The sequence below is a fragment of the Lactuca sativa genome, chromosome 7 (genome assembly GCF_002870075.4).
Source record: "Lactuca sativa cultivar Salinas chromosome 7, Lsat_Salinas_v11, whole genome shotgun sequence".
Taxonomy (NCBI): domain Eukaryota; kingdom Viridiplantae; phylum Streptophyta; class Magnoliopsida; order Asterales; family Asteraceae; genus Lactuca; species Lactuca sativa.
This window is the reverse complement of record NC_056629.2, coordinates 23488160-23504414: the sequence shown is the minus strand read 5'-3', so window position 1 is coordinate 23504414 and position 16255 is coordinate 23488160. Positions and strand designations below refer to the sequence as shown.

Below are 16255 nucleotides of genomic sequence, written 5' to 3'. Positions count from 1 at the left end.
GCCTTATACCGTTCAAATGCATCAAAAGCTTCATCTTTTGATCTCATCAAATAAACATATAGATATCGGTTGGAGTCATCACAGAATGTGATGAAATACCTTTTTCCTCATCGAGTAAGTATTCCATTTAATTCACATATATCAGAATGAATCAACTCAAGTAATGATGTATTTCTCTTAACCGATGGAAATGGTTTCTTTGTAAACTTTTATTTCACACAAGTTTCACATTTTTCAAAATCTTTTGAGTTATTTTAACATTCCTTTAGTTTGCATTTTTTTCATTGTTTTTAACATTAGTGTGTGCTAAACGTTTATGTCATAAAGAAATTGAATAAACAAAGTAACCAGAAAAGTTTACTTCATTCACATTAGCAATCATTCCATCAATTACATCATTCATACCCACACAAGACACATTTTCAACATTAGAACCACCACTCTCAACACTTAACCTACTTGCACTATCCTCATCACTAAGGGAAAGATGACACATTCCTGAATAGTTGTTCGCCAACATATCTTCTTCCCTTAGTGATCACAATCCTACCTTTCTCAAGCTCCATCTTGAACCCACCTTTGTCAAACTTGTCAGCCGAAACCAAACCTTTTGAGATAGTAGGAATATGAAGAACATCTCAAAGGGTAACCCATTCACCACGTGTGAAGTAGTTGAGACTTCCTTCGAAGAGATGTAGTTCCAACAACGCTTCTAGATGGAAGATCTACTAATGAACTTGCATTCAGGGAAATGAATGCATCATGAACATCTTCACGTGGAAGATTACAAGGTAAGATTGTTTTATCAGGTAGTAGGAACATCTTTCATGGAATGAACAACAATATGGATTTCACTATTTAGAAGCGCTTCCTCTATTTCTTTAGTGAACAAACCCTTTTGACCAATGTCTACAAGAGGATTGACTCAAAATTTTATCACATGTTGTTTTAATCACTATAATCTCATAGCCCCCCCCCCCCCCCCCCTCTTCTAACTCAGTACTTGTTCTTCATCGAACTATCACAACCACCACCACCCAATTGAACTGATTCCAAGACATGATTTATTTTATTATTTTATTATTATTATTATTATTATTATTATTTGTGATTTCAACATCAGGTTTAGTGATACCCGCATTGATAGATGAGTTCAATTAAACAATATCTTCTTACTGCTCAAGAAAGGACCTCCATTTTTGTTGACCTTTCTTCTTCCTCTTGTAATATTACTCTATTACTCCATTTACTCGATGGACATAATATTTTGACATAATTTAGAATTATGTTCCAAAAGAAAATTTCACATACAATTATAACATAACATTACCTTATAGAGTAAAATACAATTTTGGTCCCGATGGTGAATGATGATGGGGCTAGCAGGTGGGTGATGGTTGTGGTGTTGTGATAGTGGGATGGTGGTTTTGTCATGTGGTTGTGAATGTGACAACAACAATAATGGTGCGGCAGTGGCATGGTGGTTGTGAGGGTGATGATGGTGGTGATTGGAGATGTTGGTGATTGGTGATAGTGGTGGTGTTGATGGTGATTAGCGGTGGTGGGGCTGATGATGACAGGTGGGTGGGGGTGGTGGTGGTGGAAGCAACCGTAGAAGGCATTTTTCATCTTTTTAACATGTTTAACAGCCCATCCATTAGGGCTATTAGAGGGGAGGACGAGTGATCTTACCAAAACCCTCCATAGGACCAATGGTGTTAACTTCCTAAAAATTGGACCAAAAATATTATAACCGGCAAACCACAAGGACCTAATTTACTCTATTTATTTTTTTAGCTTATGTCACGTTCCACCGTCCTAAAACCACATTTTGATTTATCCCATTACTTATGTCGACAATAAACTCGTTCTTTTTTTCACTTTTGAATTAAGGAGTTGATTTGTAAAGAACGGTTTTTTTCCCACAAATAATAATTAATGTTTTAGAGTGGTTGTATAATATAATAATAATAATAATAATAATAATAATAATAATAATAATAATAAATAATAATAATAATTGTAAAGAACGGTTTTTTCCCACAAATAATAATTAATGTTTTAGAGTGGTTGTATAATATGAAGAAAAAAAATTACGTTATATATAAAAAAAACTGTTATGTATGAATTAGTTTTCATATAATTATTCAATTGGTACCTTCTTAGTGATAACCGAAAATGATAATGGTTGAAACTTAAACGAAAGAGAACATACTTACTAGCGGCACCATATTTCATAATTTAGATATACATTATCAATACAAAGATTTTTGGGAGTATGTAGTATGCACAAGGATTATAAAAGATTATTCACTTTTTTTTTAAGGTTTAGGTCATTTTTGGTCACTTAACTTTTGGTTTTGTGCTCATTTGATCACTTAACTCTTTTTAAGTTTTAAAAGGTCATCAAACTTTTGATTTTGTACTCATTTAGTCACTTAACTTTTGGTTTGGTCACATTTAGTCACCCAACTTTTAGATTTGTGCTCATTTAGTCACCTAACTTTTAAAATTATGCTCATTTAGTCATTAACCTTTTAAAAAAATTTAAAAGTTTAGTGACTAAATGAACACAATTTTAAAAGTTTGGTGATTAAATATGACTAAAACAAAAATTAAATAACTAAATGAGCACAAAGCTAAAAGTCTGATGATCTTTTAAAACTTCAAAATAGTTAAGTGACAAAAAAAAACAAAAAAAAAAACAAAAAAAAAAAAAAAAAAAAATCAAAAGTTAATTGACAAAAATGAGGTAAACCCTGTTTTTAATTATAAAAGATGAAAAAAGCATTTCAAGGTTTGAATATTATACCTACCATTAGACATAGGTCCACCCATTAAGCAACTTTGGTTTTGGTTTTTTGACTTTTTGTAGTCGTGGAAAGCTATGGTGAACATTATGTAGAGGTGTCAATGTGGAGGTCACCGTTTCGCTGACAATGAGAAATAGTGCCGATAAAACAAATGGTGGTTCTTTATTAATGATAAAATAAATTATTCTATTTCTTTTTTTATTTTATCATATATTAAATATTATATACAATTATTTTTTCTTCTGCAAATTAAATCCTATTGTTTTGCTTAGAATTTTTTTCTCTTGAAACATTGTCGTTTTTTTTAAACGGCGAATAATATTAAAAATAATTAAGGGGCCAGACAATAGCAAGCCACTATGAATAGAAAGTACAAAATAAAAACAAAAGAAAATAAATAAAACGGTTACAAAACGATCATGACTTTTGAGCTAATTAAGCGAAAAGAAGGGTGAAGCGCTCCAATTTGCCCAAACTTTCCAAACCATTACCCTTGTATTTGTTCCATTCGAACGATTGGTATATAATAGAATCTGCAGTTTTGGTCGGATTGACACCAAATCTCGGAACCCATGATTTACTGATCTTCAAACTCCTAACAGTTATTTTTCGAACGATTGGTATATAATAAAGTCTGCAATTTTGGTCGGATTGACATCAAATCTCGGGACCCATGACTGTAGATTCTATTATATACCTTTGACCAGGAAATCATGGGTTCCGAGATTTGGTGTCAATCCGACCAAAACTGTTGATTCTATTATATATCAATCGTTGGATTGGAACAAATACAGGGGTAATGGTTTCGAAAGTTGGGCAAATTGGAGTCCTTCACCCTTATTTTCGCTTAATTAACTCAAATTGGAGTTCGAACTACCACTCGTTGACCCTCACAATCGATCATAGCATCGAACATGCTCAGTCAATCCATCCCCACTATCACCCCCCCCCCCCCATGGGCATAGGGATCAAATCAATCAGATATACCACCCAAAAAATTTCCAATACACAACCTCGATACACTTTGGATGCAGAAACCCCATGTTCATTGACGATAGAAACCCGCAATGAACACTCTAACTCACTAAGGGGCATACCAAAATCCCCACTAAAAGATCGAGACACAAATGACTGAATCGCGCCCGAGTTAAATAACATAAGAGTAGGCAAAGAGTTCACTAAGAATGTACCAATTAGAAGCATAAACATAAACATACCATAAAAATAATTAACATAACAATAAATAGAAACGTACATGTTACAACGTTTGACGTTGCTCTGGCCTTCTCGGTGGTGAGCTGAAAAGTACGGCCTCGAGCCCTCGGGGGCTCCACCCTCCCCTAGTGCCCATCGATGATCCTCAGAGTGGTTGGTGTCAGGGTTTGCGCCAGCTTGGGAATGAGCAAGAGACAGTTGACCTTGATATGGCCAACCTGATCACAGTGTCGGCTGGTGAAAACTCCTCGCAGAGTAGCCCTCCTTACCACATTTTTGGCATCTAGAAACAAGTCGACAAGAACCCTCATGCACCTTGCCGCAATTACAACAAGTGTGGCCCCTCTGATCTCCAGATCCAACATCAACGACCTTGTGATAAGTGCATATCTATACATATAATTTGATAACATATCTTAATATCTTAATTAATTTTATGCCCTTATTAGAACAAAAGATACTTAATTTGTTATGAATTATGTTGTAGGGACCAAAAGACATGCTTAGAGCAAAAAGGAAGCTAGAAGTTGGATTAAGGAAGCTGGAAGTTGAAAGTTTGGATCAAAGCCCTAAAATGAAGAAAAATATGCCCAACACGTCGTGGTGGTCTTACCACGGCGTGGCAACTTGAAGAATCCCGATCAGCTTAAAAGACTTGGAGTATATGGGATAAACACGATGACCACGACGTGGTGGATCTACCACGACGTGGTGCTCTGATTTCGGGAAAAGTATAAATAGATCACTCAAACTACCGAATTGGGATTTTTGGCTCTGGAGAATTCGATACTTTTAGAGGCAAAACACTGGAATTAAGGTTTGGTGTAAGGATTTCGTTCACAACCTTAGAAGAAGGAGCATTAAGGCAATTGAACTTACACTTCGATTTTTCATTAGGTTTAGCTATGTCTTTTACTATGAATTTCGTTTTTGTGACTTTGTTTGCTGAAATCATGAGATAAATACTCATGACTTTCGTTTAGCTTAGGATGAGTTGGCTAATTAGGGTTGATTTTATGGTTTGGATTTAGAGATTTTGTTATTTGTTGATTTAGCTTATTAAAGAACCTCAAGTACTTTTGATAACTATTTTTCTCTACTTATTGTTCAATTTGATTAAGTTTTGAACAAAACCTAGGGTTAAGTAGAAAAGTGGGTAAAAGAGTATATGAGCTAATATATGACAACAAATCACATATTAAATTGAATCAATAAACCAAATTGGTCAATTAATTATAAGTCTAATCAATTCGAACTAAACACTAGTGAACCTGTAAGTTTGTCTGCCTGATCACTGAATAAATAAGCTAGTTTTCTAAAGGATTAAATTGGTGAATACTAATTTGATCATTTTAGGAATCGGTAACAAGAGAAACTAAGTCCATTGCACTTCCATAAATCAACCATAATAGCAACTAAATCTGAAGCTAAACGAAAGTCTCTTACTCACCCTTGGTTAATTCATACTTATTTACTTGCTTGAGTTTAGTGACAGCTTAATTAAGTGAATTCATAGCTAGTTTGATAATTTAAGTATCTAGTCTTGAAAAACTAGGAAAACAAAACCCCTTTTCCTAATTATTTAGTAATTAGTTAATAGTAGAATAAAGTAGTTTAAACACCATTCTTTGTGTTCGACACTCATTCTTACCATTGCTATACTATTGCACGATTAGGCACACTGCCTAGTGTGTTTAATAGTCTAGTGAAGGAAATAGCTTTTATAAATTAAAATTTTGATAAAAACATAAACACATTAAATACACATCACCTTGAACCACTTCGACGCAGGCTGCGACTGCACCGGAGCCTGCCTCTGCTCCCTCGTCTGGAGCTCCATCTCAATCTCACACTGCCTCGCGCCCTCCTGCAAATCAAGGACTGGTTCATAGCGCTGAGTAGATACAAACTGGCGGATGTCCGTCTTGAGAATGCTCAAGTACCGAGTCATCTGAGCTTGCTCAGAAGCAGCAAACTCAAGACAAAACATAACTCTCTTTGTAAACATCTTGGTGATCTCCGTCACCGACTCAGTCCCCTACCTCAAATTCAAGTACTCTTGGGCTAGCCTCTCCCACTCTACCAAATGGAACGTATCTCAAGCGGAACACATTAGAGAAGTATTCCCATGAAACTGTAGCTTGCTGCTCTGGGGTATATAAACTAGTAACCAACATCCACTAATCCTTCGCTCTGGACCAAAGAAGGTTTAGAGTGCACTTGTCCTTCTGGTTAGCTGGGCAAGAACACGTAAAGAAACATCCCTCAATGTTAGACAACCACCTCATGGATATGATAGGATCCTAAACTTCTTCAAATATCAGGGCTTCATATTATCGAAGTCCTGATACTGGAAGGATCTCCCAACGCATATCCTCGCGAAAAGAATGGTTGCGGTGGCTGCAGTAGCAACAGTCTCTGAAAGTTTAGCATATCGGTCGTTAAAGAACTCCATCATAGCGGACTTGATAGACACAAACAGCTCTGGTATCTATTCCTAGACAATAGAAACAACCTCTTCCCGAATGATCTCTCTAACCCGATCCTCAGTTAATCCTGACCCATCCTAGCCACCTGTCCCGACTCCTGGTCCGGATCCCGACTCAAATCGCCTTGTAACCACCATACTAAAAATAAACCAGGGAGATATCAGATGAACACATATCAAATCGTTGGAACCAACTCCCAACAAAACCCTAGGGGTTGTGACCTCCCTGCTACGCGTACGGATCAGTGCTTCCAGTAGTACGGGCTTATACTGCCTTCTGAACCTACCTATATTTGTCTTAGAGGATCATCACAACCACCCTAAGAACACTCATGGAAATACACATACAACCTATTCTCACTTCCTAGAGAAAGGCTAGACATTCATCGATTGGTCGGCTGACCCCACATAACTCATCTATGAAACTTCCACCAACCCTGCAACATTCGCGTATGCTAATCATCCATAACATTGGATCTTAATAACATTAGAATACTTGATTCTACCATACTCCTACAACCAAATAAGGAATAGGAAATAATGCTAAATCAAACATTCTTAGGCTATAAAATCTTAGTTATGTACAAATTTGATGCATACGCTAAGAAACTCTAGTAATGATGTCAATGTCATATTAGGAAAACCCTAGGCTATCAGGCATCATATAATCAGGCAATTCTATCATGCGATTCCTGAAGATCCCTAGCCTATCACTAGCATGATGTTCTAACATATCACAATATCAAATAACAGTGTGGTAATTTGGGGTCTACTTACTGGCTTCGGCTAATCGTACACATCACATCCTCTCTTGATTATTTTGAAAAAATAATTTGAAAATCATTTTTAAAACCTTTTCGTTTCCTTAGTTTGAGATTGGATTCACATGGGTGTTCCTACAATTCACTTAAACCAAGGCTTTGATACCAACTTGTAACATACCAAAATCACAACAAATTTAAACTTTTAAAAATAACCCATAGTCATAAAATGTTTACAAAATCATTGTTTCCAAATATTTTATCCATATCATAGTATCCCAAAATCATAAAGCCATAAACAGAGGATGTGTACGGTCATGCCTTCACCTTCCCGCGATCATCAGAAGTACCAGAAACAACAACTAAAAATTGTAAGCCAAAGTTTAGTGAGTTCCCCCAAAGTACCACCACATACACCATATCAAACAATAACATGCATAACCGAGCCTTCAGCATGACTGGATTACCTCGCAGGGCCTACATCCTATCTGGACCACTCTTGAGCCTTCAGCATTATTGGACCGCCTCGCAAGGGCCACAACCTATCCAGACCGCTCATCAGGCCTTTGGCTTGACTGTACCGCCTCGTGTGGCCTACAGTCTATCCGGACCATCGTGGGTATCTTGGCCTTCAACACAAAGCAGGACCGCCTCAACCCAACCAACCATAACATGTCGACATACATATAACAAATAAACATATAACCAGACATCAGAAAAACAGGCAGATTCCCATATCATTACAGCATGTTAACATCCTATATACCAGGATATCGATCTAATAGATCTCTACAATATAACAACATACTATCATGTAACAGGATATACAATCCATTGGGTCGGCCTTGGTGCCTTTGACCTGTAAGTACAGTGAGGAAGACTCACCTCACAACCCGACGAAGAAACTAAACAATACTCTGATCCCGAATACCGGCTCCACCCAATTCCTAGATGTCCAAACATTTCCTATTAATAAAATAATCACAATTTCCTAAGTTAACCATGGTCAAAGCTAATAAGTCAACTGATTTAACCCAGTCGAGTCAACTCAACTGAGTTGACACAGAACGCGTACGCGGGGCGTACTCCGAAGGTACGTTGGGCGTACTCAAGCCTTGACCGTAGTCGGGATGGTTGACCTCGTACACACTACGTACTCCAGGTACGACGTGTGTACGACCAGACCTCTCAAATTTCCATTAAGAGCTTAATGCCTTAAGTTCTCACGTCCATCTTTCAGATGTAAGGCCAAAATACTGCTAGGAGTCATAACGTTTCTAACTTTATCACTTTGCATGTCCATTTTTGGGGTGCATTATAGCATAGTTCGTGACTACATTTTTCCGTTGGTTGATGTTGCGTATTGCACACTTGTTATATTTGTTTATATAGTGTTAGTTCTATAACGAATTTCAAGTGCCTACGAATTAGTTCCAAGAAAGCACGGAAAGATGGAATTGACCATGCACACTGACTCCTATTCAAGATATGGATACTAGACTGTTAAGTGCTTAACTCAACATCTTAATGCATCAAGACCTTCTAAGGAATGCATAGAGTGAAACTAACCCCCAATATTACATTTTTATGACTTAAGACCCCTCCAAAGGTCAGAAAGGACGACTTATTGGGTCAAGAACATGCTATGCTCAAGAAACACCACATTTGGGACAAAAAGAACCTAAAATCAAGCCCAAAACAAGATCTAAATGAAACTTCACCTAATTCAGAACTTTATACCTCCAAGTGATGCCCACTGATGGTGTGTTTTCTGGATCTAAATTGCTTCACTACTCCAAGATGGTCTTTACCTCATTCCTTCTTCTTCAAAGGCACAAAACACATATACACACAAGCTTAGAAATGCTTCACAAGGCGGATTAGGGTTGCAAGGACGTTGGAAAGGATGGATGTTGATGGAAGGAGCCAAGTTTGGGAGTTAATGATGAATAAATAGGGTCCAAACCCTAAAGATTAGGGTTTTAGGACTTCACCGCGTACGCCCGACATACATAAAGCGTACAACCAGCATATATGCCTCCGCTCCAACAATCCAAAACTGTCAATAACAGCCCCTCCTATCCACAAGTCTTACATTATAAGGACCAAAATGCAATAAATCTCAATATAAGGGACAAAAATGAAAATACCTCAAAATACAATGTTACAAGAATATAAATTATACACATGGAATATATATATATATATATATATATATATATATATATATATATATAATCAATTCCATTTTCTATTTATCATAATAACAAACATTAGAACTATAGAAAAGTAACAAAGTAATATATATATATATATATATATATATATATATATATACACACACACATACAGGATTATCTGTAGGTGTTCAAAATTATAAGTATTTGAAAATATAAATCAGATGTAAAATTATCCGAAATTCAAATATCTGATTTATTAGATTTAGATTCAAATAGTCTTTTTTCCAAATTTTTGGATATTTAGGATATCCGTTATCTGAAAATATATTTTTACATGTTTTTTAACATATTTTATTTCAAAACATAATAAAATGGGAGAGATAGGGGTTTGAATGTAGTTTAATTAATGACTTTCCTTATGTCTTTTCATTTAGTTTTTAAATATTTTTATTTTAAATACTAGTTACCTCAAAACATTTTTACCTTAACTTAATATATTTCATATAATTAGTTAATTAGTAAAGTGAAAAGAAAACAATCTTGCTTTATTATGTATAATGTCTAAAAATAAAATAATTTTTTTACAATTTAGTATTTTCTGATATTGATTTAGGTGTTTATTGTTTTTTGTAAAAAAAAACTCTCTTCAGACAATTTATTGTTACACGGCGCAACACACGTGCAATAGTTTTAATCTCGCAACTGTTTGTTTTTTTAGAAGTCTTCAGAGTAAAAAAAATCTTTGTGCATGTTCTGTTTGGTGCAACACTTGTATTGACTCTTCCAACTTCTTATTCTTTTTTTATTACTGAAATCTTGATAAATATTGATTATATATTGCTGAAATCTTGCTAAATTATTGTTTCATATTCTTTTTTTCGTTTTTTTTGTTTATTCTTGCTAAATTAGTTTTTCGTTTTTTATATTGAATAATGATAATTTATTGTTGAAATATCATTATATTTTGCTGAAGTATCGTTAATTTTTTCCTGAAATGTCATACATTATTAAGTTTTCGGTATAAAAAAATTATTTTCGGTATATAAAATCAGTTTATTTTAATTTTTTAATATACGCAACAGCATGCAGATGTTAAAAAACAAGCACGCTTCTTATTACAGTCTGCAGCCGTTTGGTCCACCTCTTCTGTTGCAGAGGGTTGTATAGATGGTTCGCAGACTTCATAAATTTTAGTTTCAAAAAATCAAACAACCCCTTAATATTCGAATCTTTATCTGAAATTTCAGACATTCAAAATTTTGGATATGAATTCAGATATCAGTATATATTTATCTGAAAAATTTAAATATTCAAAATTCAAATATCTAAAATTTCAAATGTCTGATTTTTAACTCCCCTAACCAGTTTACGACTGTGAGATTGTGAAGATACAACCAAATCATTATAAATTACATATTTTATGTTAAGATAATTTTTGGACAAAAAGTATTCTATTTTTAATTGGAGGGACTAAACTTGAATTATACTCTGTTATTTATTTATTTATATGTTTGTTTATTTCTTTTTAACATGAGGTGCAATTGCAATTACAGATCTCTAGAAGGAAAGTGAAAGAATGTGGTCAACGCGTATTCTGTTGCGACATAATTATTTTTGATTTATAACAACACAAAATTTTCAGAAGCTGCTGTCGAAAAATGGATATGAAATCCGTAATATCATCACTGTTTCTTCTTCAAATAATCATCAATGGTGATCTTTTCGGGATAGTTCAGTGTGCAGATTTCGGAGTCTACAGGTGCAGAAACAATGGCAATTTCACAAGCGCAACAGACCTAAAAACCATCGAGGTCGCACTCAATTCACTTCCCGGAAACGTCACAAACGACCACGAATTCGTAACTTCGACCGCCGGCGGCAACACTGATGCACAGATTAATGCCGTCGCATTGTGCCGCGGCTATATTGGACAGGAGCTTTGCAGGACCTGTGTGAGAAACTCGATCCCGTTGCTTCAACGGCAGTGTCCCAACCAAAAGGAAGCTGCGGCGTGGTACTCGGATTGTATGGTGCGTTACTCGAATCGGAAAATTCTCGGAGTGCTCGACAGTTGGACTTCCGACAACATATCGACCACTGTGACGGTTTCCGACGTCGGTGAGTTTGACAAGCGTTTAGGAATTTGACAACCAGGTTACAGGCGGAAGCTGCCGGAGGTAACTCCTTAGTGAAATTGGCGGTAGGAAAAGTAACTTATGGGAGTGATTCGTTAAAGATCTACGGGATGATGCAATGTACTCCCGATTTATCAACGGAGCAGTGCAACAAATGTCTGAACAGTACAATCACTGGGATTCGTGATTGTTGTAGCGGCAGACCGACAGCAAGAGTGTTTTTTCCCAATTGTTTTCTGAGGTACGCGGATGAAAAATTCTACGACGAAGCCACATCAATTCCTTCTCCTTCTCCTTCAGGTATTGATTGCACAATCTACCCGATTGAAATTCAAACTCTTCATCAAATCTGTGAGCGTTAATCTCAAAAATCTAGTTCATAATCTCGTATTCTACCAATTACTCTCAAATTAGTTATTTCAATAATTGAATTGTTAATAGTTGACACCCTGTGTTTTCGTACTCTTTTTCCTATGTGACAACTTCTTTTTCAAGATCAATCAATAATCTGGGCGCTAAAACGAGTTCAAATCTTAACAAATACTCCTTATGCAGACAAAAAGGACAAGAAGAACAACAATACAAGAATGATTTATATCATTGTTCCAGTTGCTTGTATTTCTGTGGGGCTAATTGGAATTGGCGTCTGGTTCTTTTGTATAAAAAGACAGAAGAAGGACGGAATGTCAAATAAAGAAACTAACAGCTTCTCTTCTTTACTTGTGGGACATAGACAAGCTTCAACTCATGACACTGGTAAGTTTTGTCTCCATACAAATGACACTATATTGATAATTGATGACATACTTTTTATCCAAAATTGAGACAATCATAATTGTGTGATTTTGATGGCTTTTTATGGTTTTTTAGCTGGAATGGGGATTGTAACAGAACAATCTTTGCAATATGATCTGGAGACAATTGAAGTTGCAACAAACTACTTTTCTCCAAAAAACAAAATTGGTAAAGGCGGGTTTGGTTTGGTGTACAAGGTATGAGTAATTCTTTTCTACTAGTATTGTAAAACCTAATATCTTGATATGAGCTGATTATCACTTACATTATCAGGGTGTTCTTGAAAATGGGCAAGAAGTAGCAGTGAAGAGACTATCAGAAACATCAGGACAAGGTGTAGAAGAATTTGTAAACGAAGCTGTTTTAGTGGCAAAGCTTCAACATCGAAATCTTGTGAGGCTTTTAGGGTTTTGCCATGATGCAAAAGAGAAGATCCTCATGTACGAATATGTCCCAAACAAAAGTCTAGATTACTTTTTATTCGGTTAGTCACAATTCCCAAATACACCCCTCATAATTTTTAATGCCATTTAACATTTCTTTTATTATGACGTCTAAAAAGTTTATTATTTACAATGTAGACCCCATCAAACATGGGAATTTGGATTGGGCGACACGATGGAAAATCATAGGAGGGATCACTAGAGGAATGCTTTATTTACATGAAGATTCAAGATTAAGAATCATCCATAGAGATCTTAAAGCTAGTAATATCTTACTTGATCAAGATATGAACGCAAAAATTGCGGATTTTGGATTGGCTAGAACTTTTGGTGTTGATCAAACTCTTGGAAACACAAAGAAAATTGCTGGAACCTTGTAAGTTTCCATCATCCCATTCTCATATTCAAGGCTAAAATTTGTCAATAATAGAATATTAATTTTGTCTATGCAACTAGATAGGACAAAAAGTTAACAAATTTTGTTCTACATTTTTAGATGGGACAAAAAGTTAACAGTTTTTGTTTTGTCCTACCTTTTTGGATTTTGTCTCATCTTTTTGGATGAGACAAAAAGTTAACAATTTTTTTGTCCCATCTTTTTGGATGGGACAAAAAGTTAACAATTTTTTTGTCCCACCTTTTTGAACGGGATGCATTTTTGGATGGGACAAAAAGTTTAACAATTTTTGTTCCACTGACATTAGTCTTGTCTTACTGCCCACCAAACACAGTACAACATATTCAGTAAATGATTATGACATATGTTACATGTATAATTAATTATAGGGGATACATGTCGCCAGAATACGCTATGCACGGACATTTCTCAGTGAAATCTGACGTGTTCAGCTTCGGTGTCATAGTTCTTGAGATTGTGAGTGGACGAAGAAACTCTGACTTCTATCAACAAGATGATGATGAGGATCTCCTACTTTCTGTAAGAAAATTCTTACATTTCATTACTTATTTTAATCTAAAGTTACAGTTACAGTCACAGTCACAGTCACAGTCACAGTTTAATTAAAATAAAATTTTTGTAGGCATGGAAACAATGGACGGGTGGAAAGCCATTAAAGATAACGGATCCGAGGCTTGGTGAATCGTATTCAAAGGAGGAAGTGATTAGGTGCATAAATATTGGTTTATTATGCGTACAAGAAGATGCGGATGCAAGGCCTTCCATGGCTTCTATTCTCAATGTGTTGAATAACAACTCAATTACTTTACCCGAACCTAAAAAACCACCATATTTTCTCTCGAAAGGACTCTTTGCAGGCATTTTGGGTGATGTTGACAAGTCAATTCCTACGGTTAGCTCTCAAGATGAATCATCAGCTGGCAAAATGAGTCCCCGATAACCTAAGGAATTGCTGATTTGTGATTGTGTGTGTGTATATATAAAGGTTCCTCCATTTACCCGTTTTACCTTAATGTTTTTTATGGATGTTTTTTTCGGGTTCAAGTTCTGGTTGGAACTAACCCGTTATAGATATGGAGGAAAGGAGGTACATTATGGATGTTAAGAGATTTAAAGGATTTTTAATTTTTGTTTTTCTGTGTATGTTGTGGTGAACATGAATGTGGTCTTCTATATATCTAAACATATTATTTTATGGGTCATTTGGATTGTAGTTGTTACATGCGTCTAGACTAGAGTGGATCGGATAGCATATGATAAAGATAAAGTTTTCTAAAGTTACTCTACCCTTTAGTGTTGGTTAAAAACAATTTGGATGTTTGACAAAAATATCTGACAACTAGTATTGTTGTAGAGTGTTTGACATGTAACTTTTTGACAAGTGTAGAATTCCATAAAAGTTATTTGAAGTAGTTTTTAGATTAGAAGGTTTTTGTTATAAGTTTTAACCGGTACTTCCAAATAAAGTTTATTCTTTATTTGAGTTTTTCTTAAACGCTAAAATCTGGAAGCTCTTAAAAATTACATAAATGTTATTTGAAGTAATTTTTGAATTAGAAGGTTTTTGTTATAATGTAAGAGCGGACTCCAAAACAATTTTCTTTTATTCTGGTTTTTCTTAAACTAAAAAAAAGTTCTTAAAAACACTCAAAACTCTTCAAAGCTGCCATACAAGGCATTTGTCTCATCAAGATTGGTATCATTGTTCAATGAATGTCAAATTCAATATAAATATATAATATATTCCATTTTGTTAACAAACAAGGCCTTGGATAATTAAGTGTTATGTTAAGCTCTATTCAAGCACAGGAGGTCTTATGGCTGGTTTGATTATATTCACAAAGGTAATTTGTAAAATTTGGGTAATTTGTATAAATGCTTTTTTTTTTTTTTTTTTTGAAAAGTTATTATTTTAATCCTACATAGATTGATAGAGCTAAATAATAGTATTTATAGACAAGATAACTCATTCTTTCTCCTTGAATAGCGGGGTATTCAAGGACCCAAATCAATATATTATTAAGATGATCTTGGATTAGCTTTGATGCAAATTTTCGGCTCATGATGTCACTTACTAAACAAATGGGGTTTTCCCATTTGACTTGGCCACATTGTGCATGTGTTTTTGACTATTTGATTAATCCATGGTTGGTATAAGACTTTAGGTAACCCAACCATTTAATTATTTAAACTATATTATTCATACCATTATTTAATAAAAAGAAAAATTGTATAGTAAGTTTTCCAATGTGATAGATGCATGGTGTTGAGAAAAAAACATGAGGTGAATAAATAAACTATTATTGTACCTTTTAAAAGACAAGAACTTGAGAATTTTTCCAAAAGTACATCACACGCTTGAACTTATTTTTATTTATTTATTATTATTTGTTTTATTTTTTTCGTTTTCAGCTCCATGTTATCGGGTCTTGCTGCAAGCTGGCATCAATAATCTACCTATAAACACAATAATTTTTGCTGCAAGTTGGCAGGAATATATTCTCTTGATAAACATCAGGCTTCTATTACTTTTCCTGCATCAATATATTTTTTTTCGAAAGAAACTTTTCCTGCATCAATATTTGTAATACAACGAATGGATTTTTGTTGATAAACAACATGTGTGCAGTGGCGAATCTAGAATCCAAAACCACGTGGTTCTTTATGTAAGTGAAACCGAAAAAATAAGATAATAAATAATACTAGTGGCGGGCTAGTGCCTGGCGGAGGGGCGGTGTTGGCCGGTAGCGATGGTCGGATGGCGAACGATACATGGGTGGAAGCGATCATCAGGTCGACATCATATGATGCTTCAAGGATGTTGATCATTGCCTCAACCTTAGCGTTTCAAGCATTTTTTTTTTATTTCTAGCATTGTTTTGCTATTTTATCCTTTTTTTTGTTTAATTTTAAATGGAGTGGACTATTGTCTAATTATTACATTGTAAGTGGATCGTAACATTGAGCTATTTTAAGTGGACTGAAATATAAAATATAGGGTTTATAC

General features: G+C 35.0%; 1 protein-coding gene across 1 annotated transcript; it reads left to right on the top strand.

The window, feature by feature from the left end:
- The first annotated feature begins 11003 nt into the window (after positions 1-11003).
- On the top strand, positions 11004-14450 carry LOC111907210 (cysteine-rich receptor-like protein kinase 10). Its single transcript, XM_023903003.3, is given in 8 exon segments — positions 11004-11584; positions 11587-11892; positions 12148-12348; positions 12463-12584; positions 12661-12871; positions 12969-13206; positions 13617-13767; positions 13871-14450. Coding segments are annotated over 8 exon segments (2016 nt in total). The 5' UTR covers positions 11004-11115; the 3' UTR covers positions 14189-14450.
- Positions 14451-16255: the final 1805 nt, after the last annotated feature.